Source organism: Nannospalax galili, unplaced genomic scaffold, assembly GCF_000622305.1.
Source record: "Nannospalax galili isolate Female #2095 unplaced genomic scaffold, S.galili_v1.0 scaffold309, whole genome shotgun sequence".
Taxonomy (NCBI): domain Eukaryota; kingdom Metazoa; phylum Chordata; class Mammalia; order Rodentia; family Spalacidae; genus Nannospalax; species Nannospalax galili.
In genome coordinates this window covers 270,493-286,592 of record NW_008359589.1, presented here as the reverse complement: position 1 = coordinate 286,592, position 16,100 = coordinate 270,493, and the positions used below count along the sequence as shown (strand labels likewise).

The 16,100-nt window shown below is 45.2% G+C and overlaps 2 protein-coding genes across 2 annotated transcripts; one reads left to right on the top strand and one right to left on the bottom strand.

Annotated features, from left to right (window-relative positions):
* Positions 1–893: 893 nt before the first annotated feature.
* Il24 (interleukin 24) lies at positions 894–5,263 on the top strand. Its single transcript, XM_008823351.3, has 5 exons — positions 894–1,076; positions 1,795–1,857; positions 2,631–2,789; positions 3,202–3,276; positions 3,846–5,263. The coding sequence occupies exons 1-5, from the start codon at positions 912–914 to the stop codon at positions 3,927–3,929; spliced, it is 546 nt and encodes a 181-aa protein (XP_008821573.1). The 5' UTR covers positions 894–911; the 3' UTR covers positions 3,930–5,263.
* Fcmr (Fc fragment of IgM receptor) lies at positions 5,211–13,482 on the bottom strand. Its single transcript, XM_008823350.3, has 8 exons — positions 13,419–13,482; positions 12,969–13,301; positions 11,937–12,068; positions 10,868–11,087; positions 9,432–9,562; positions 8,980–9,138; positions 8,818–8,876; positions 5,211–5,947 (listed from the first exon to the last, which is right to left on the bottom strand). Exons 1-8 carry the CDS (start codon positions 13,480–13,482, stop codon positions 5,771–5,773), a joined length of 1,275 nt encoding a protein of 424 aa, XP_008821572.1. The 3' UTR covers positions 5,211–5,770.
* Positions 13,483–16,100: the final 2,618 nt, after the last annotated feature.

The following is a 16,100-nucleotide window of genomic DNA, read 5'->3' as shown; positions in this document are numbered from 1 at the left end:
ACCTTGTGATGAGGGATGAGGGCTAGTCACCTTCTAGAAGGAGAAATAGATCCACTTATGTCTTCTAGGTCCTAGAAAACCAAATGTTTAGGTGAGCTCCTTCTCCTCGTAAGTTTGGACTCTCTAGATATGTTCCTGGGAGCATTATTCTTCCTTCTTGGTCAAATTTCTTTTGGAGGCTAGGAGAACTGTAATGGAGAAGAAAGGAGAGGCAGGTGTGTGGAGGAGTGTGGAGACAGTGAAGGAGGACAAAGAGGTAGCAACCACAGCAGGTATGAGCTGGAGTATGGAAAGGCCCTTGCTCCACTCCAGTGCACCCTGCAAAGCCATGGGTTTGTAGTATTCTTGCCTAGGAACTCACCTTAGTCCATTTTCTGTTGTTCTAACTTGGTATTTTATAAAGATACTGGTTAGTTTATAAAGAAAAGAGGTTTGTCTCACAGTTCTGAAGACTGGAAGGTTTAAGGAGCCATATTTGCTAGGTCTTTATTGGTGCTACGCACTCTGCATAGTCCCAAGCAGGGCATGGTATCATGTGGCAAGAGGACACAGACAAGGAGGAGCCATCTGGCTTTTATAAGAAACCCACTTTCAAGATAACCGTTGTCTAGCAATCCATACATTCATGAATTCATTCAAGAGGGAAGAGATCTGGTAACCTAATAACCTCTTAAAGGTCATACCTGGTTCTACCTCTAAATAGCTCATAGTAGGGATTAAATGTGAGTTTTGGTGGAGACATTCAAACCACAACACTTCTCTGGTCACAGGTTTCCCAATTGTGTGCTCCTGAGGTTAGCCTAGGCCAACTCCGGGAGCATTATTTGTGAGTATAGAGTTCCTGGTGAGAGGGAGCCTCAGGGAAAGCCTCCTTTTCTTTAGAAGATGCACTTGTTCTTTCTTCACCGCAGATGAGCTCAGGAGTACAGACTCTGTCTTGCCTGAGCCTGATCCTGCTTGTCTGGAACCAAGTTTCAGGGCTCCGGGGCCATGAATTCCGATTTGGGCCTTGCCGAGTGGAGAACGTGATTCTCCTGGAACTGTGGGAGGCCTTCCGGGCTGTGAAGGACTCTGTGGTGAGTGGAAGCTTGCTCTGGACCTTTTTCCAGAGTTCTCTAGGGGGAGGGTACCATTTCATGATTATGAATCCACTCACAGTTTGCTAATCAGTTTTCTACTTAAGAACTCTGAGAGATCAGGAGGCATCATGAGCACTGTGTTACACATGAGGAAACTAAGGCTTACTAATAGATGGTCAGCCTCCAGTAAAGCCCAAGGGGAAATGAAGAAGAGAATTCGATTGGTCCAGTTTCATCCTGGATGTGCCCTGGCTCTAAATTCAACCACCAGAATAAGAGATTCAGAATACATAGAGAGGGTATCAAGGACAAGAGGCAGCTCCAGGTGCAGCCATGTCCCTTCAGTCCATTCCCCATGTGCATTATGGGGGCAAACCCTACCCTTTGTGGTTCTTGAACCAAACAGGCTTATTTTCTCCTGTCTCAATGACAAAGGAATGAAAGTTTCATGAAGTCTGTGTTCCAGCTCTAAGAACCTCTGGAATTCCATTTGCCCCTTTGGGTTGCGTAAGCTTAGTGGTTTTCCTATGGATGGGTCCTGTACCCCCTCCCTAGGAGTTATTTCAGAATGCCCCTTCCTGGGTTCTCCTTTGGTTCCTCTGATCTCTGGCGTCTCACAGATGGGATAGTTTCAGGGCTTGGGGAAGCATATTGGCAAGATTGGTTTCTATGCAGACCTTTAGCCTGGAGACATCTTTTCTTTTTATTCTCAAAGCAAACTCAGGATAACATCACAAGTGTCCGGCTGTTGAAGCCAGAGGTTCTGCATGATGTCTCGGTAAGAAGATGATGAGGAAAGATGATACCGCCCCTTGTGGGGCTGATGGATGCTTTTCCCTTCTGCTCTAGCTGACCCAACATAGGAGAGGGATGGGTATGAGGCTGGGTGGTCTGAATCTGGGGTTATTGCTCTGTGGGTATGGGAAAGGGTGGAAAACGGAAGTTGGTAAACATCCTTCTCCACTAAGCCAGTCAGTCAGTTGCCAGCCATCTTTCTTTTGCTTTTGCTTATGGAAATATGGTGGGTATCTACTGAAGTGAGCTCATCTTCTGTCTCCACCTTTTCTCTCACCTGTCTAGATAGTCTGTGAGCAAGAACATACTGATCCTTGAGATGTGCCAAGCTTTATTCACAGAGAGGGCTAGGCAGCACTTGCTGTGTGTAAGGACAGTAGGTTTCTTCTTCTTCCAGTATTTTCCTTCTAACAGTCATGAGGCCCAAGGTGACGTGCTTTTCAGGATCTATCATATTAATGAGGCCATGTAGTATAGAAGAAAGAAAATTAGCTGGATGGTGAGCCAGGAGTTCTGGGAGTCAGGCTAGTGTCTGGGATGGCTGAGTTACCTTGGGAAAGTAACTTCTTTCTGGGGTCTGGGCTCTTCTTGTGAAATACAAACTGTTTCACAAGACCCCTTTAGATACATCTAATGCCATCATCATCTCCAAGAAGACTTTACCATGCTCCTTTGCCTTGGGTGGTATGTGGGTTTCCCTCTAGGGGCCAGGGTTGCCAGAGGCCGTGGCTTTGCAGTGGTCTGGTTCTTTCTCAGGATGCTGAGAGCTGTTACCTTGTCCACAGCCTGCTGAAGTTCTACTTAAACACTGTTTTCAAAAACTACCACAACAAAAGAGTTGAATTCAAGATCTTGAAGTCAATCTCCACTCTGGCCAATAACTTTATTGTCATCACATCAAAACTGCGACCTTGTGTGAGTAGAACAAGCTGGGCTAGAAGCCTGGGAAGTGGTGTGATTGAGAATACCCCACTCCCTTTATCTAGTCCTTGCTTTTATTTCAAAGGAAAGAGCCCTGTGTATCATGGAAAAGTATTCGAGGTTCAGGTCTGGGTCTGCTCTGATTAGCTAGTGACATTTTACAAGGTTATCAATTTCTCTTGGCTTCAGTTTTGTCATCTCTAAAATGGGGGTGATATGCCTTCCTGGAGGCAGTGCTGTGAGAAAAGACAGCCCGGCCATACGGCAGGAGTCTGACACTGGCTTCCTTGAGAATGCAGGACTTCTAGGCCTTGGGCGCCCACCCTGGTATCACCAGGGAGAGCAGGAGGAGCTCATCTCTACTCCTATCTAACTTTAGACACGTTTTTTTTTTTCTGTTATTCAGCAAGAAAATGATATGCTTTCCATTTATAAGAGTGCACATAGGCGATTTCTACTATTCAAGAGAGCATTCAAACAGGTAAGGCCAGGAGGTAGGAGCATGCCTATTTGACAGAAGCAGGCTACCTTGAACTGCCATAGGAGAGTGCCCCAGAGGCCCCATAGCACAATTTACTGTAGGTGATTCCTTCAGGCTTGTCCCAAACCCACCTGACTTAGTGGGAGAATAAGTATATTTGCAAAAATAAACATCTACTTTGCATAAGCCATCACAAATAATTTTGATCACTTTTGGGAGGACCAGCTAAACCAGTGTACAAATAAATGGTGGGATGCAAACCTGGGCTCATGTCTTAGGATCTCAGTGAATTCAGGTGGTAGACCACATCTACCCTAGGCTTCATTCTTGTTCCAGGTACCACATGCTTTCTCCTGGTTCTTTACCTGTTATTCAGTACCCTCTTTGTCCTCACTCTTGAAACAAGCACACATAGGTGGGGCACAGTGATGGGAGGATCAGTTTATCAGAGGCCATTGCATATATAATCCAGCTAATTTGAAATCAGGCCTGTTTCAGGTAAAGCAGGTTGGAAGGAAAGCTATTCTTATAGTTACCATGTTTGACCTCCAACTCTCCTTTTGTTGTAGCTGGACACAGAAGCAGCTTTGACGAAAGCCTTTGGGGAAGTGGACATTCTCCTGACCTGGATGGAGAAATTCTACCATTACTGAATGTCTAGACCAGGATAACCCCCTCATTTGCTCTCTCTGTCATTTCAAGCCACTGCTCATGTTTGTGCTGCTCTCTGGGCTCCTCACACCCTTGGTCATGTGCCCCATTGTTGGCTCAGGCTTAGCTTCAGACTGAATTTTTCAGCAGCTCAAATGACAGTCATGGAAGGCAACTTTGGATGCTGTGAATAATGTACAAAGTGGATTTGTGTACATGCTACAACTGTATTTAATTATTGTCAGTGTTTCAGTGGAAATTATATCTGTGAGATGGTAAGTTCCATGAAGACCACAGAATATACTGCCCCATTTTCACCTTATTAAATGCCACGATCTGGCTACATAACGTGGGGCAGTGGATAGGCACTCAGCAAATATTTAAACTGGATTGATTTTTCGTTTTTGCCTCTCTTGGGATTGTTGAGGAGCAACGAGTGATGATGGGATATGGAAATAAACTTTAGTGCAGAGAAATCATACAGGGACAACTGGGGTAGAAATGAAGAGCACTGATTTGAAAAGTAAAGGATGAAAGATAATATCCAGGTTAAAACGAAACCAATTCATACTGCATACTTCTGTTCTTGCTTGATCTCCCACCCTATTCTATTACCCTGTTTCTCTGTGTTCCTTTCTTTTCTTATCCCAGTAATTCTTCCCTTGTCTACTGTCTGACATGAAATGTCATTGTTCAGCTAACATTGCTGATGGTGACACTGTGCCTGGAAGCACTGTCCAATCTGTGAGGACATTCCCTGCTATGAAAAGGCAACTCAACTCAGGTTTGGTAGCCATTCCTTTCTGTTTTTAGAAATGTGTCCAAGAAGCTTGCGCTGTATGTCTGGGAAAGGCCTTCCCAGGCTATGGCTGAATTTCATAGTTGATGCTAATCCAAAGAGAATATCTGACTATAGCCTTGCTCTAAAAATTTCAGAGAAAAGTATAGGTGAGATGTCTCTTCTTGCATGACAGAAGTGCTGTTTCAGATCCTCTGACCTCCTAGAAACCCCAGGCTGCTTTCCCCCCTACGTTATGTGTTTTCTAGAACTGGAAAAGAAATGGGTTTATTTCTGAAAGTAGAGCAAGGTGATCATTTCAGATGGTTAAAACAGATCAAAGTTAAGGTGAGTATACAAGTGTCAGTACTAAAATATGGAAGAAGGCAAGGAGATACCAAAGACGTTTTTAAAAGAGGAGAGATGCTAGAGTCAATGCACTTATCTTTAGCAAGTGATGGAAAGTTAACTAAGATTTATACATAATTATATCACAAACACTATCAAGCTTATCTCTAAAATTTAGAATAATCATGTCAAATAAATTGCCTTTAACATGAACTCAAGAAAAATAGAAACTCATCAGCACATGCTGGCCTTTGGATCTGGGCAAAGATGCTCACAGTGGAGCATTCTCACACTGTACCCTTTTCCTAGCTCATGGGGCTGAGGCATGTCCTCATGAGGCAGTCCAAAGGCCTCTGTCTGTGTGAGGACCAGGCCTGGGGAGGGCTTCTAAAGTAGCAGCCATGCCTAAGTTCCAGTTTGATGCCACATGAGCTAGGGTTAGGGCAGCAAAGACCCTGTGACCAAAGGTAGCAATGACAGAAGTCTAATAGCATATTAGATGATGTGAAAAGGACAGGTGGTATTGAGACAAATGAATGCTCTCGATGTGCAGAGCCTCCTGATAGAGGGCTTCGATGGCATGCAAAATCAGCTTATGGCAGGATCATTCTCAAGGCACTCAGATAGCCAGATGGTAGTCAAGTTGGGGTATGGGGCATGGGCGGTGATGAGGATTCTACAAAGAAATGGAGCTGGAAATCAGGAGACAGGTAAGACTCATTGGCATGAAGGTCTGGGCCCTGAGAGACAGCTGGGAAGATGAGTCAGGCTAGGAATATTGATGTAATCATCTGAATCAGTGTCTTCCACGTGGGCAGCAGGCTGGTGGTACAAGCTCACATAGTCACAGCTGGTCTTCAGAGATGGGGCATAGATCCAGGAAACTTCGGGTACCTGGAAACAGTCAAAGAAGTATCACTGGCTCTGGCTGGGTAATTTTAATATCTGTTCAGCTTAGATTTCCACTACAGGAAATGGAGGAGCATGGACACAGTTGCTGAATTCTAGACGGCAAAGATGCAGAAGTGGCTGAGCTCCATTAAGTGGGCCAGCCCTGGGGATTTTCAGGGTGATGTCTCACCCTAGATGACTGGAAAATACTTCAATCTAATGTGGACAGGATATGCTTTAAATGGGGTACAGACTGAAATCATGTGGCTGAGCATGAGTGTGAAGGAGGCCCAGCTGCAGAACTCTCCCCCTGGGGATAAAGGGATATGACTTGTGGAATAAATATGCATCATCTTCTTAGGCAGTTATTCAGAGGCAGGGTGAATCACTTCTTATACCAAGTCTGTAAGGACTTGGAGAGGCTATAACATGACATGACAGTGCATTCCAAAAAAGGGCTGGGCAGCGAAGAGGAGGAAGACTGTAGAACATGTGGGCACTATGGCACTTCTCTTTCCCAGAGAGAAGCTTCAGGGTCCTTCACCATCATGGCAGTTCTAGAGGACATGGCTGTGCCAAGACTCTGACATGGTACAATTACTGTAATATCAACAGAAGATTTCCATGGTAGTGACTGTGATCAGTCATTTAAACATGAGTTCTAAGAACCAGAAGTGCAGCAGCACTCTTGATACAGTCAGCATCCACTGAAAGGAATGTCTACAATTTATATCTTACTACTGGGCATGATGGCTCATGCCTTTAAACCCAGCACTTGGAAGGCAGAGTGGATCTCTGTGAGATGGAGGCCATCTGGTGAAGTTCCAGGCCAGCTGGGGCTACAGGGAGACCCTGTCTCAAAAAAAACCCAAAAAACAAAACAAAAACAAAAAAAACAAACAAAACCAAAAACCAAAACACTACTATCTCCCACTGTGTGTTAATTGATTTGACTTAAAAAATAAAAATGGCTGGGTGTAGTGGTGCACGCCTTTAATCCCAGCACTCAGGAAACAGAGGCAGGCGGATCTCTGTGAGTTCAAGGCCAGCCTGGTCTACATAGTGAATTCCAGGACAGCTGGGGCTACAGGGGGACCCTGTCTCAAAGAGACCAAAAAATAAAAATAAAAATGTTCACTATGAAGGCTGATGTAGTCAGCTGTTAAGAATGTGTACCTTGTAAATTTGTTGTCAGGTTTTTGCCATAATCAAGGGAATGAGTGTCTCTCACATAGAGAGACAGGGCTAGCTCTTACTGAGCAAGGGATAGCCCAGGACAGGGTCTGTGATCACAGGACAGATTCAGAGGAAAAGGCTGGTTTGGGGGCAGAGCAGATAGGCTCTGCTGGGTCATTCATTCCCAAGTTTCAGGGAATCTTCTATTTATTTTTTGAGAGGAGAGATAAGCCCAAGAGGCTGGAAGTGGCTATGCAGGGCTAGGTCTCACTTCCTTTTTTCTTTTTTTTATGACAGGGTCTTCCTGTAGACCCAGCTGACCTGGAACTTGCCTGGCCTCGATCTCTCAGAGTTCTGCCTGCCTCTGCCTCTCAAATGCTGGGATTAAAGTGGTACTGTACCACCATGCTCCAGTACTTGTCCCTTTTTAATGAGGCACACAATCATTTGATTAAGGTTGCCATCCTGAGCTGGCATTCACAGCCTCCCTTGAAGCTAGATGCTACTAAATGACTAGCTAATGGGAGGCAAGTGGAAGTAAGGTATGAAAATTAAGGGTGAAGATCTTAAAGAAGCAGTTTTCTCTTTCATCTTCTTTTGGGTGGTGCTGGTGGCTGAATATTGACTATGGCCCAGGCAAAACTCCAGGGGCTAGTGGAGTGAAATGTCTCTGAATGGCCTCATGGATTACCCTACTTGTTCCTGTCCCTCTGTTCTGATGCTTGAGAGGAAAATCAGGCTGCAAGTCTTCCTGATCTCTGTGTTTTTAGCAGATCTTCCTGCAAGTCTTCCTGATCTCTGTGTTTTTAGGTCTTGCATGTGACAGAATGTGTGAATTGCAGAAGAGCCACAAACCTCATTAGAGAAAGCCATAAATCCCTTAAAGTGACTAACTGGCCCTAAATTGGCAGGCTGACCTTGCTCAAGCCTTATCAGCTGGTCACTTCTGAACTGAGGGAGACTGTTTATGGAGCCAGCCTGCCTCCTTTGGTGTCCTAAGACAGCTCACCTGCCTGAGAAAATAATCTAGGGAGAGAGACCCTCAAGGACACTAGACCCTGGAATGAATAACTTTTGCAGCTGTGTTCAACCAAGTTTCTATATAAGTCCAAACCACCCCTCCCTTTCATGCAGATACCTGTTTCTGTCCACAGCTTCTGTGCTTTGCTGTGTTCTTTGAGTGAAGGAGCACATTCCTTGCCTGCTGCAGGTCTGGCTCTGACTCAGACTCTTATTTCTAAACTTTAAACTCCTTCCTTTTCTGCTCTACTAAATCTAACAGCATGTGTTTAGGTTACACTAATTAAAGCACACATTTGGCACCCTTATCAATCTTTTTTCTGATTACTGAACCCAGTGTTCTAGACCTTGAGAATACTTTAAAGAATGCTTCCTTAATTTGGGAAAACAAAAGGACTCGGCTGCATCTCCGCCTTGCCACGTTAAATCAATCCTTACTGCCCCACTGCTTTCTCTTCCTTTGAGAGTTTACTAGAACGTTCTTCCTCAGAGAAGTGTAAAGCGGTCAGGGCAGCTTTCATCCACTTTCAACCGGCTAGAAATCTAGTCCCCGTTAGCATCAGTTACTGTAGAGATACCAGCTATCACTCTCTACCAGGCTCAAGCAGTCCCGCATCTGTGGAGCCCAGGAAAAATGCTTGGCTAACAGCCAGGTAACTAAGGCAACCACAGCTTACCAGAGGCGGAGCACTGGGCGCTGAAGCTCCGGCGCTGGGCAGAGGGCGCGCCTCCTGACCTGGAAGAAGCAAAGCGGTGAGGGCCTGGCCGTGGCTCCAGCTCAAGTCCCGCCCTGCTCCCGGGCCAGGCCTGCGTGCTCCGGCTCCCGCGGGTTCGCTCACCTGCAGCGTCAGCGTTCCGAGCGCGCCACGGGCAGGCGCTGTAGACGTTATTTTGCGAGCGCGGCCTCCGCGAAGGTCTGGGCCGCTGTGCAGGGGACCGCCCGGAGCCGCCCTGGGTGCGCATCCTCGCCGCCAGCCGGCGGATGCTCCTGGAGAAGGCTTCTCGGCAGTCAGGAGGAAGCGAGAAGGAAATGGCATCAGCGGCCACCCTGCTTCCCCTTTCCCAGATTCAGGGCTGCCCCTCTCCCCAAATGCCTGGTAATGGCTCATGTGTGGATAGAGAGTGTGCAGACCGCAGAAGTTAGGATCTTGGCCTCCCAGAAGACCAAAGGACCTGGGCGACTCTCCACCTCGGCTCGGTCCGCAGGCATCTCCCGCTCTGGTCCCCTCTGTATGGTTCTAGGCTCTTTGGGTAGCTCATCTTTCCCAACTGAAGCCCAGAAGCACCTCACCTTTCCTCCTTTGAATGGCTCTTTTTATCACCAGTCCCAGAAGAGTCGCCAACAGAAGGCCCAGGACGCTTGGAATCAGGATGTGAAATTCTTGGTCTTCCCTCCCAGTCTGTGGGTCATGGTTGCGTGTTCTTGGCAGGGAAGGAAAGGGAGAGAGGGGAAAAAGAGAAGGTAAGTGACCGTGACCGTGGACGTTTAAAGACGCACCCTGTGTGGTCACCTATTTGGGGGATGAGTCAAACTTCACTCTGTTAACAACATTCTCTACATTCTGCCCCCCCCCCCAGAGATTTGTTTATTGGATCAGGAGACTTGGGTTCAAGGCCAGGATCTGTAAAGGTCTTGTATGCGGTCTTGAACAAGTCTCTTAATTTCTCTGAACCTTATGGAAATCGTAAAACCTGCCATAGAACTGTTATGAATATGAAACAAAATAGTGGATATAAAGAATGTAAGCAACATACTCTGTTCCAAAGGCCAAAAATGTCAAAAGTATTTGGGAGCTTGTATCTAATCCTTAAAAGATTTTAGGGTTACATCTTCAGAGGGGGGAATGTTGGAGGGGAGGGAGTGGGCATGGATTTGATCAAAACACCTTACATACATGTATAAAATTCTCAAAAGGTTTTGTAAAAGTTTAAAAAAAATGCACCTCTTCATAGCAGAGTCTAATACATAGTAGTTCCTGTTTGTGCTTTGTGAAATCTTTTCACGTTAGAATTGTATTAATAAGACCTGGATTTTGCATTAAAAAACATTTTTTAACTTCTTAAGGGCATAGCACACTCAGGTACATAGTTGACATTAAGAAAATGTCGATTGCATTTACTTGCTTGATGTGATTACTGAAATAGAAATCCAGAGTCCCGGTTTCATTTGAAATCACTTAGGTTTCAAGTCTCCAGTTTCTGCACTTACAGGATACAAATGATACTGGGTTCCCTTTTCTCACTAACGTGCTTGATTAGACACTTGATCCTGGATTTTCTTGTGCCCTCCCATAATGCTGCCACCTAGTGGTTCATCAAAGTCTGCAATTTAGGACAATTTATGACAAAGCTGAGCAATAGTAAATAGTGTATGCCACATATGGAATTTAAATTTCCAGTTACCCACATTAGAAAAGTAAAAGGAAAAATATGAGAGTAATTTTAGTACTTACTAGTTATTAATTAATTTAATTATCTTAATTTAAAGTTTCTTCTAGTTTAATTCTTCCCCATCAAAACAGACTTGAATGATTGAAAGACTGGAGCCTTTCTAGAAGGTCAGTACTAGAGCATTGACAAGTGTATTCTTTGCTAAGGAGACTATGAATTTGTATAGTAAACTCACAGGGAGTGTATTTCTCAGTGGACTTCTGGAGACAAAGCCAAGAAGGGTACAGGATGACTTCAAGCTTTCAGTACACCTGTGCCAAATGCTGAGGGTCTCACCTCTGCTCATCAAGTCTGGTATGGTGACTGTAGCTGGCTCCCAGGGGCCTGACTCCTTCCTGAGCTGAAGTCTTTGAGACTGTTGTAGGTGGCAGGAAATCTGGGGACTCGACAGCTACTACCAAAGATGTTCTGGAAACTTGAGGATGGTGGGTTATTGGAGCCGTGTTGGAGAGCTGGTGAATTGGAGGGACCTCAGTCTTTGGAACTGGTGTGGTAGCTTCAGGAGATAGCAGAAAAAGGTTACTTTATGTATAGACTGTGTCTCCAGTCTCTAGCAGAATTGGGCTACCTCTTCTTTTCTCAATAATTTCTTCCCTTTTGCTCACATTTTCTTTGTTCTTGCTATCTACAATGAATAAATATTATTCAAATACCATTTCCTCCAGGAAGCCCAGGCAGACTTGACTTCCCAGGCAGAAGAACTTTCCCTCATCTGAGCAGGGGGAGTGGTTTGTTTGTAGTTCTGTTCTCACTCTGACTTCATATACTTACCATTCTCCCTGATCCCACTACTGTTTGTCACAGTCATGACTCCATGGCCTGCCCAATTGCAAGTTCCTGTTGGCACCCATCAGGGTCTCCTAGGGTAGCAATGTTCAATTAATGTATCTACCTCATAGGGTATTTGTCAAGATATGATGGAAATATTACATGCCCCAAACTGAAAAATGATATTGAAACAAATTTATTGTTAATATGTTATTCATCTTTTAATTGCAAAATAGAGTTAAAATCACTAGATGCCAACAGGAAGAAGACATCTCTACCAGTAGCAGGAGGCATAATGGCCCCCAGCTGGGAAACATTTGGAGTCATTGATGAAAGTGCTAGAGATAAAGGTGCAGATTTTGTATACTGGGCACTTCATTACTTGTGGTGCCACCTAGTGATGTGCATGAGCTCTCTCACTAGTGCCTGATGTCATGGCTATAGGATGCAGGTGGATCTCAGGGAGGCCTTCTCCTGAGGCAGGGAAATATACACAGGAAAGTCATCTCTGCTTGTCAGCCACTCTGTGAGCTGAACAAAGCACTGCCCGGCCCTGCTCTGGCTTTGATGGACTGACCTTTGGATATGAATTCAGAAGGAGTGGCCTGTGTAACCTCATGGAACCAATTGGGCATCTGCTGGTTCAGAAATCTGTCAAACCATCCTGGAAGTCCAGATGTCGGCTCATCTTCCCAGAAGGGTTTGTATTCTATTAGAGGGAAGAAGTATATGTTGATGACCTCTAGAGAGAAGATAGGCCTGAGAAAGGGACTGGAGGTATAAGTAGAAGCTGACTCAGCCAAGGCCGTGAGGGGATGAGGATGGTCCACAGAGACAAGCAGAAAAGGAACTGGATGTGGGCCTCCCTGAAGAAACCACCCTTTCCCTATTAGCCCAGTCAACATTATGTATAAAGTCATCAGGCTATTGGGAGTATATGCTGCTGAATTAGCCATGCGTGTGTTAAGAAGTCACTAACAAGAAGAAAAAGGAGTAAGGAGAAATGAAAGTCCAGACCATACAGTAACAGTTGTGACTAGATGTGGTTGATAGATGGCTGTTTATCATTTATCAAGTATATCAAGTACCATATGTCAAGAATCAAGTATAACCTGATACTTCTCATGGGATATTTATATAGGACCATTAGGTCCTTTCTTCCAGTTTCCTCAACCTCAGAACCTCTCCTCAGTCTCATGTCTCTCTCTCTCCCCTCATACCCTGGTAGGATGGACAATACACAGACAGCACCTATCTTATTCTTTTCATCCACTGTGGATAGAAAGTTCTAGGCTGGGAAGTTTATCAATTATGAAGTTAAACTATGTTGAACCCCATTGTTACTGGGTTGGCTAATACAGCATAGAACTGTTATAGTTAGATGGTTGCCCTGATTTTCCCAAATCTTTCTGTGGGAACATTTCTTTTTCTTTTTGATCTTTTTGAGACAGGGTCTCCCTGTAGCCACAGCCAGACTGGAACTCACTATGTAGACCAGGCCTCAAATTCACAGAGATCTGCCTGCCTCTGCCTCCTGAGTGCTGAGTGCTGGGATTAAAGGCATGCACCACCATGCCTGGCCTCTGTGGGAACATTTCTGAACACCTACCATTGTGGACATTCACAGTGACTTTCTGGGTCCTGCCCCGGTCTGTGTGTGTGCCCACTCCACAGGCATAGACTCCATTGTCACTTTTAGTTAGCTTTGTCACCTCTACCAGAAATATATTCTTATCAAAGCATGGTTTCAGAGTGACTCGGCTTCTGTATTCATCCTTGACAAAGCTGTTGGATACCACAGTGACACATATGCTGGGGTTAGTCATCTGCCGGCACAGGTACATCCTTGTGTATATCTCAGGAAGTGGACACTCGATGATAATGGATCCACCAAGGGCTCCATCCAAGTGTACTTCTGGGAGGATCTTCAGAGTCCCAGACACTGCAAGGAGAGGAAGGAGGGGAAACTACACTCAAATGTATCTCAACTCTAGCCACATCCACACCTCTAGCCATCTCTCTAAACCTAACCCTGGCCCTAGCCCAGTCTCATACTCACCTCCCAGACACAGCCAAATCCCTATCTCTAGCCTGGCCCCAGCCCTATGATGATTTCTGCCCATCACCTCGTGCTTAGCCTCTTCATAGTCCTATTCACAGTCTCAGACTTGCTCTGTGCCCAGCCCCAATTCCTTGTCATCAGCTTCAGCCCCAGTCTCATCACTAAACCTGAGACCATAAAGACTTAGACACAACTACAATGCCAACTGCAAGGAAGGATCATATATCTGGGATGACACCAAGTGGTACACGATCCTCAAGTGACTTCAGTGTGTGGTTGAAACAGTACAGCGATGCTGCAGTCCATTTCCCTCCCCAGTTTTGTTTCTCTCTGATCCATTCATCTAGCCATTCCTTCCAGAAATTCTTTACATTAAATCATTTAATTAGTACACACTGGAAGCTTTTCATGTGAATCCCTCTCAGAACAAATCATGTGATGAGTTATACTAGTAGGCAGTTGCTACAGCACATTGCAATAAATCTTATGACAGAGATAGTACAGGGTTCCCTAGAAGGAGCAAGCAGGAGCACTTGATTCAGACTGCTCAGGGGCCAGTGTCCTTGGTGGAAGGCTTTCAAGAGAAGTGATGTTCAAACTGTGCCCTGAAGGAATGGGCATGGAGGGTACTGAGAATATGATGTTGGTCACCAAGGTAGGGAACTCACAAGAGGGAAAGCATGGGTATATATGAGTATGAATACACATGTGTGGGCATGAGCACAGGAAGGAAGTAGAACAGGGAGGAATGAAAGCTGTGGCCCCAAGTCCCTTACATAAAAAAGCTTATGCTTTGGGGAAGTATAGTGCAATTCAGATGAGGGTAAGACCATGGGTGATTGTTACCTAAAGTGAGTCCCAGTGAGTGCATATTCTGAGAAGAGGGGTGATAGGGTAAAGTGTGAATGCATGTGTTGTGTGCGGCTGGGAGCGGGGCAGAGGAAGGGATGAAGCAAGCTTTTTAGATGTCAGGAACAGTCTGAAGATTGGATGTGAGAGAGAACATGGCATAGAAGTCTGCCAGCTTACTGAAGTTTATCTACAGACTGCATTCAGAATAGCTTCAAGGAGCTTAGTCAAATGACAGAATTAAAAAAAAAAGGCATTAGAAGGGCAATGGTAGAGCTTGGAGCTTCTGGGTCAGGACATTTCAGGTAGAGGGAACTGTAGAGAGGGTAGAAGATAGAAGCAACCACGGGGCAGAGATGGGGACCACGAGAGGATAGAGGGGCAGGAAATACCCAGGAGCATGTTGAGATAGAAGAGTCATGCCAAGTCAACATGTGGGCAGGGGAAAGAGGCAGAAGGATCAACCAGATGCATGTGTCCTGCTGAGGAAGCCTGCACATGCAGAGCCCAACCTGCTTAAGCCTCCTGGCAACAGAACTCATGACATGGTCTCAGGCCTGGAATAAGGCAGTGGAAAGGTGATCTGTTTCCAATCAGAAGGTTGAGGGAATCCTAGGAAGGACCAAACCATGGTAAAAAGTAGTACTCTTTAGTGTTCATAGAAGCTTCTAACCCTTGCCTGAAACAGAGAAAAGACAGGTACCATCTTGTAGTTTCGAATTCAAAAATAGCTTCATATAATTAGAGTCATCCAGTGTATGATTGGTTTGGTCCTGAGACATGGTGACTTGCTCTAGGCTGGTGCAGGTGCCTGCCTTTTAAAGGAGCATCCCACCTGGCCTTGAAAACTGCAATTCTTACATTTAAAAGTGGTTCTGGGGAAGAAAGGAGGAGGTGAGAGAAGGTATCTAAAAGAACCAACCTGTTTAATGTTTTAGAGGCTCCTAGGTGGCATTGATCTCTCAATTGGTGTTCTAGTTTGTTTCTCCATTGCTGTGACAAAATACTCTGACCAGTACCAACTTGGTGAGGAAAGGGTTTATTTAGCTTACATCTCCCTGGTCACAGTTCATCAGGGAGTCCAAGGAAGGAACTCAGGGCAGGAACCTGGAGGCAGGAACTGAAGCACAGGCCATGGAGGAACGCTGCTTACTGGCTTGCTCCCCTGGCCCATGCTCAACCTGTTTTCTTAGACAACATAGACCCACAAGCCCAGGAGTGGAACCACACAGTGGGCTGGGCCCTCACACATCACTCAATAATCAAGAAGCTGCCCCACAGACATGGCCACAGGCCAGTCCAATGGAGGCAATTCACCAGTTGAGGATCCCTCTACCCACGTGTCTAATTGACACTAAAGCTATCCAGCACAATTGGTGACTTGGTTTTTGGTGACAATGAGTGGCAGAGGAGAAGGAATAATATGTAGTTTGAAAGTCATTGTTAGTATATAATTGGATGTAAATACATGTTTGAAATATGAATAATATCCTATAGTTTTCATAGTACAAAATAAGGTGATGGTCCATAGACACTTGAGGACTGAGGATACCATGGAGAGTTTGTAGGTGAAAATGGGATTCAACTCAGTCTAGAACAAAATGCCAGAAAGAGGAGAGACAGCTGGCTTGATATTTATGTTTATCAAAAGGGCTATAGAGGAGAGACAGCTGGCTTGATATTTATGTTTATCAAAAGGGCTATAGAATTTGTATCTTGTGGGGGGTATCTCTAACTGAACCTGGGGTTCACTGGGCTAAACTGGCTGGCAGGTAAGCATCAAGGAATCCTCTTGTCTGTCTCCCTTGCTCTGGGGTTATAGGCATGTGC

Coding starts and splice junctions, on each gene's coding strand:
- Il24 (XM_008823351.3), top strand. CDS start 912: ATGAGCTCAGGAGTACAGACTCTGTCTTGCCTGAGCCTGATCCTGCTT. Junction 1,077..1,794: donor GGGCTGTGAAGGACTCTGTG/GTGAGTGGAAGC, acceptor TTATTCTCAAAG/CAAACTCAGGATAACATCAC. Junction 2,790..3,201: donor CATCAAAACTGCGACCTTGT/GTGAGTAGAACA, acceptor TCTGTTATTCAG/CAAGAAAATGATATGCTTTC.
- Fcmr (XM_008823350.3), bottom strand. CDS start 13,482: ATGGGCAGAAATCATCATAGGGCTGGGGCCAGGCTAGAGATAGGGATT. Junction 9,139..9,431: donor AGCCATTCAAAGGAGGAAAG/GTGAGGTGCTTC, acceptor ACTGCCGAGAAG/CCTTCTCCAGGAGCATCCGC. Junction 8,877..8,979: donor TCGGAACGCTGACGCTGCAG/GTGAGCGAACCC, acceptor TGCTTCTTCCAG/GTCAGGAGGCGCGCCCTCTG.